At 55.8% G+C, this 5864-nt stretch overlaps 1 protein-coding gene across 1 annotated transcript in view; it reads left to right on the forward strand.

Annotated features, from left to right (window-relative positions):
• The window catches only part of PDE9A (phosphodiesterase 9A), a 34420-nt gene extending 29079 nt beyond the window's left edge, over positions 1–5341 (forward strand). Inside the window, exons 11-15 of the mRNA XM_023518107.1 lie at positions 711–815; positions 1527–1655; positions 2941–3036; positions 4011–4092; positions 5125–5341. Coding sequence (XP_023373875.1) covers positions 711–815; positions 1527–1655; positions 2941–3036; positions 4011–4092; positions 5125–5138 — 426 coding nt within the window. The 3' untranslated portion in view covers positions 5139–5341. The remainder of the gene's footprint in view (positions 1–710; positions 816–1526; positions 1656–2940; positions 3037–4010; positions 4093–5124) is intronic.
• The last annotated feature ends 523 nt before the right edge of the window (positions 5342–5864 follow it).

Below are 5864 nucleotides of genomic sequence, written 5' to 3' on the forward strand. Positions count from 1 at the left end.
TTGGTCGGTGTGAACCTGTTGTGTGTTGGGCAGACACTGAGCCAAACTGAGCTGCCCTTCACCAAGTCACATTCCCCAAACCAAACAGGCAGATTTGGAGCCCAGGGCGCAGAGCTATGTGCCCCACAGACACTGATCTGGAAGGGGTCCTTCCAGGCGACAGTGGTTGGTGCCTGTGCAAGGCAAGGCCGTGGGGCCCGAGCCCTCCACAACTGCCCTGAAGGCACGTCCTGGCTAGTTCCGGGGGAAACGCTTTGGCTGAATACTTCAGCCTCACCTCTCTGCTGCTAAAGTGCCCCGGAGTGGCTGATTCCTGGGGCTCGGAGGGATACTGAGCTCCTCCGGTCTGCTCAAAAGGCCAGAAACGCACCCATCTGGGGAAGAGCTCCAGACAGGGTGTGCCGGGCACTGAGCAGGGCTATGGGGTGCATTGTCAGGGCCAGGGTGACAGGAAGGCTGGAAGGGGTGGATCCAAGCAGGACCTTGATGGTGGACTGCACTGAAGGGGATAAGCCTCCTCACTCAGCCCGGCACCGTCATCCCCCACCTCCTCCTGCGGCAATGGAAGGTCCACACCCCACCAAAGGTCCACAGCCCACCAAAGGTCCACAGCCCACCAAAGGTCCACAGCCCACCAAAGGTCCACAGCCCACCAGCAGGAGCTTCTGTTGTGTCTTCCTGTCCCTAAATTCCGAAGTCTCTTTTTTCAGCTGAAGATGATTTTGATAAAGTGCTGCGATATCTCTAACGAGGTCCGTCCCATGGAAGTCGCAGAGCCTTGGGTGGACTGCTTATTAGAAGAATATTTTATGCAGGTAAGAGCCAGCAAAGCCATCAGACCAGTGGTCAGACCCGTGACTGTACTCATTCGCCCCACGCACCAGGGCCCGTGTTTGGGGCAGCAGGCAGGGTGGACAGGCGTGTTCTCTGGGCAGCGGGCAGCTGACAGCCTCACCATCCTCCAGGAGGCCTTCTCGGCAGGCACATATCAGAAATGAAATGGGTCATGATGTGAACCCAGAAAAACGAATGCTGTAAATGTGCCACCAGTCACCACTGATTGAGCCACTATTAGGGATAGACTCGAACAAACTGACTAAAAGTCAAGAAACAAGGGCTGTGGAGGTGGGAGGGAGCCTGCGGTGGCCGAGATGCACAGCGTGGCTCACAAGGGTGACTGGGGGAAAGAGCAGGGACGTGACCGCTGAGCCAGCTCAAAGCAGAGTGTTGCAGAGGACAGTGAGCGCCGCCCAGGGCAGCTCCGTCAGCCCCAGGGAACTGGGCAGGGGTCTGCTGCTGAGCTAACCACTCCCTGTCCCTAAACCCGGTCCTGCTCGGTGGCTGCTGTTCAGCACTTGAGATTCGGCCGACTCCCCATTGTTGCTGACGTGGCTTTGCAGAGCGCTTGGGTGGGTCATTGGTGAATTGGCTCAGTTTATTCTTCCTCTAAGAAGAATGAGACCCACTGCCCTCCAGACCCCGAGAGCACTTCCACCCCTAATGTCACTGTCTCCTGCATCCCCCAGAGCGACCGTGAGAAGTCTGAAGGCCTCCCTGTGGCCCCATTCATGGACCGGGACAAAGTGACCAAAGCTACGGCCCAAATTGGGTTCATCAAGTTTGTCCTGATCCCAATGTTCGAAACAGTGACCAAGGTGAGTAACTATCACCACACACCAAGGCCTGCCACCGACACATGCATGTGCTCAGACACGGATGCACACAGACACACGGACACACAGCACACACAAACACACAGACACACGAACACACACTGACACACACAGCACACGTGGCACACATAGACACACGGCACACATGGACACAGAGACACACAGCACACATGGCACACACGGACACACAGACACACACACAGGCGCACGGATACACACAGCACACACGGCACACACGAACACACGCAGCACCCACAGATACATAGCACACACTGACACACACAGATACACAGACACAGACAGACATACACATAACCACACACACACAGACACACCCAGACACACAGACACGTGGACACACATGGACATACACGGACACACAGAGACACACATGGACATACACGGCACACACAGACACACACGGCCATGGACACACCGAGACACACAGAGACACAGACACACGGACACACAGAGACACACAGGCCCTGAGGAGCCTCCTCACGATCGCCGCCCCCAGGCTGTCTCCCTGGCCAGGTGCATCCTGCAGCCCGGTCCTCAGCCTGTCCTGCCCTTGTGGGATTGGGGCCCTCAGGCTGTGAAACCCAGAGCCCAGGCCCTGCCTTCACCCTACCCTGGCCAGTGGTCTTACTCCACCCATGGCACAGTCCTGTCCACCTCCCTCCCAGGGCTCCAGGGCTGCCTGTGGCCTCTTGCTAAGGCCACCACCTCAGCACCCCCACCAGCATGTCCAAAACTCACCCTCTCTCCACCCAATTCATCCCACTTGGTACAATAGGGACCAAGGCCATGGTGTGTGTGCCGTGCATGTCTGTGCATCTGTGTGTCCTCCTTCCCCTCTCACTGCTCCTGGTTGCTGCGGCCCCTTCTGCAGAGGCCCAGAGCTGCCACTCTGTCCCTTCTTGAGACCTCTGCCAACTGCTCTTCCCCACAGCTTCGTAAGAACCTCTGAACCTATCCCTGGCCCTGGTCTCATGGGCTTAGGGGCCAGGAGGCAGGGAAGGAGAGTGAGTTTTCAGCAGGTCCATTCCAGGGGCAGCAAGGGCTGGACACAGAGCACCAGCCTGGAGTGGGTAGAGCAGCCAGCACGGGGCTCCCTGGGATGCAGGATTGACCCAGCATCCTCCCAGGGGGCCACTTGGATTTCCCCAGGGGCCCCAACCCAAGAGCCCACCACAAGTGCCACGGGGTGGGCACCGCTGGACACAGCGGACCTGGCACCTGTCTGAGCAGCCAGCTGTCTCCGCAGCTCTTCCCCGTGGTGGAGGAAACCATGCTGCAGCCGCTCTGGGAGTCACGGGACCGCTACGAGGAGCTGCAGCGGACGGACGACGCCTTGAAAGAGGTGAGCCGGAGGCCCTGGAAACCGTCTTCCTCATGGCAAGCAGGCGGAGCGGGTGTGCTCAGGGCCACTGCCCTGATGCCAGACCCTGGATATGCCCAGCTGGGCATTGCTGCTGGTGGCCCCATGGCCAGGAGCACTTCTGCTCCCCTGTAAGTCGGGCTCGGTGACAGTGGAGAATCTATCTCTGTACACTCCCAGGACCACAGTGCATCTGCCAAGAGCAGTGTATCCACACCCCGTGCCCCTCCAGGGGATCTCTCGATGTGTGGTTATCGAGACTCACAGCTGTCACCTATGTCGTGTTATCCAGACATGCCCAGTGTGTCTTCAGCCTTCAGGGCATCTCAGGTCCCTCTGAGCAGAGCACCCCTTGCAGGGCTCACCCCTCCTGACCCCAGGGCTGACTTGCTCAGAGGAGGACATGGGATGGAAAGGGACACTGCCCTCAGCACAGGGACATCCCAGCTCCCAGGCAGGTACAACAACACATAAGGCAGTTGGTACCTGTCAGGAGCCAGGGAGCCCGGGGCTGGCTTCAGGCTGCCCTTGGATGGACTCTGCCTTCAAGAGAGGCCCAGGCACGCGGGCTCAAAGCCAGTGTAGCTTCCACAGACCCTGCCTGATAGTCAGCTGCCACGGTAGGCCCCATCCACCCTGCTGCCCACCCCTCTCCAAGCGCTGATGCAGCTAGAACAGTCTCCTCAGCCACCCAGGCTTGGTCCCACTCTGGCTTCCCTGCACCCCGGCCCTCTTCAAGGCCTACTTAAGTCAGGGCTTCCGGGCTGTGACTCCCATGTGGGACTGTGGGTGACAGGGAAGGTGGGGAAGAGCCGTCCCTACAGAGCCCGTGCGGGTGAGTCTTGGCACATGGGGCTGTAGGCAGCAGCGTCTCAGCCACAGAAAGAGAGAAGCATCCCCCGCTCACTCGCCTGCCTCCTGGGGCCTGACTGGGCCTTCTCTGCACTCTGTCCTAGCTACAGAAAAAGACTGACAGCTTGACGTCCAGAGGTACCGAAAAATCCAGAGAGAAAGGCAGAGATGTGAGAAGAGGTGAAGGTAACGCTATTGTGAGGTGAAGTCTCAGCACATACAGCAATCAGGGTGCAATGGGGAGTCTCAGAGCTCTGTAGAAGGAAGGAGGGGACGGAGGAAGGGAGAGGAGAAAATATGAATTCTGCAGCATTTTTAATAAGTGAAACTTTTGTTCCTTGCATCTAATAATCAGAATTAGGCTCTGAAACAACACCACACTTTAGTTAATAGAGAAACATCAATAATCAGCATGTGCGCTTTTAAAAAGGGCATTTGAAGTACTTAAGCTTTAAAGCTTTTCAAAAATAAAGCCGTTACATCACATTAGGCATTTTCTCCTGTGCCCACTGATACTGACCAGTCACTTCGTTGACATGCAACACAGAGGCTGCCCACTGGGCCACCTTGCTTCCGGCCCGCACGACCAACAAGTCCAGCTGGTAACCTGAGAGCCTCCCAGCTCATCCCTCCCTCATTCAAGGCACAGGGCCAGAGCAGCTGGGCTGGGTTTTGTAGGAGGAGCGGTGATAGGCTTTGGTGTAGATGTGCCTTGTTTTGAGACCAAGCTTTGCTAATTACAAGCCAAGTGACATGCACAAGCGTCTCAGGTTCTCTGTATCCCCAGAGCCCGAAGCTCTAAGGCAGAGGCAGTGACACCCTTCCTGTCAAGGTGTTAGCAGTTCAACAAGCCGCATGCTGCTCCACATGAAGGGCTCAGGAAATGCTGGCATTTAATTCTTAAACTGGATTATATTATGCCTCAGAAGAGGGACTGACATGGTTTTATTTTTCCTAAATGTGTTCAATAACATGTCTGCTGGCCTCATTCTCTTAGAGTGGCCCACGGGCAATCCTGTGACTTGCGTTGTTTTTTTCTTCTTTAGGCAAGTATGAAACAAAGTTTAGAGAGTAAGAGCAAGATAACAGGCTCTCAGAGCAAGATAACAGGCTCTCAGAGCAAGATGCATTTGCAGTGTAGATAGCAAACAGGTGACATTTGTGAGACCTCCTGCAATCCCAACAGAAACAAACCTGTAGTCATTGTCCCTCCTGAAGCAGACTGCACCTGAAGAGAGCCAGCGAGCTGTGGCTGCCATCAGGACCAGGCCTCCGGAGACTAGGCCATCGGGGACCAGGCCATCGGGGACCAGACCGTCAGAGCTTCAAGGCGTCCTCCCTGCAGGGAAATGTTGCTCTAGGCTCCTGACACCAAAACCACGTTTTCTAAGAACTGTTTTGTTCACTGAAGAACAACAAAAAAAAAAGGAATTCATGATACTGTACAGAATTTTTATTTTTAAACTGTCTTTTAAATAATATATTCTTATACAGAAATGGGTACGTACTTTTTCTTGGGTAGAGTCGTGTGTCCCAGGCTGCTTCTGGTAAGTCTCCTGTGGAGGCGAATGACACTGCGTGTTCCACAGGTGTGTCTAAGCACAGCCAGCCATGCGACATGATGCAGATATCCGTGTAAATGCAGCATGAAATGGCAGGACGGTGTTCTGAGCACAGGACATGCGTGTGTCCTGCGTTTCTGAACAGAGGGAGACGTCGTGGTGTGAGTGTCAGACCAAGGGCACACTCAGGGGGTCTCTCAGGGAGGAGAGATGCCCTTATGTTGGGGACACTCTGGGTGGCACTGAGCCCACAGGGAGGCCTCACCCTCTGCTCGTTCAGGGTGCAGCTCTTGTTCCGGCCTGAGGTGGTGGCACACTCCTGAGTTCTCGCTCACACTGCCCGAAGGGAAGTGGACTGCCATGGAAGTGACTGGGATGCATCTTCCCTGGGCTGTG

The sequence above is a fragment of the Otolemur garnettii genome, unplaced genomic scaffold (genome assembly GCF_000181295.1).
Source record: "Otolemur garnettii isolate 467f Iridium unplaced genomic scaffold, OtoGar3 scaffold00128, whole genome shotgun sequence".
In the NCBI taxonomy this organism is placed as follows: domain Eukaryota; kingdom Metazoa; phylum Chordata; class Mammalia; order Primates; family Galagidae; genus Otolemur; species Otolemur garnettii.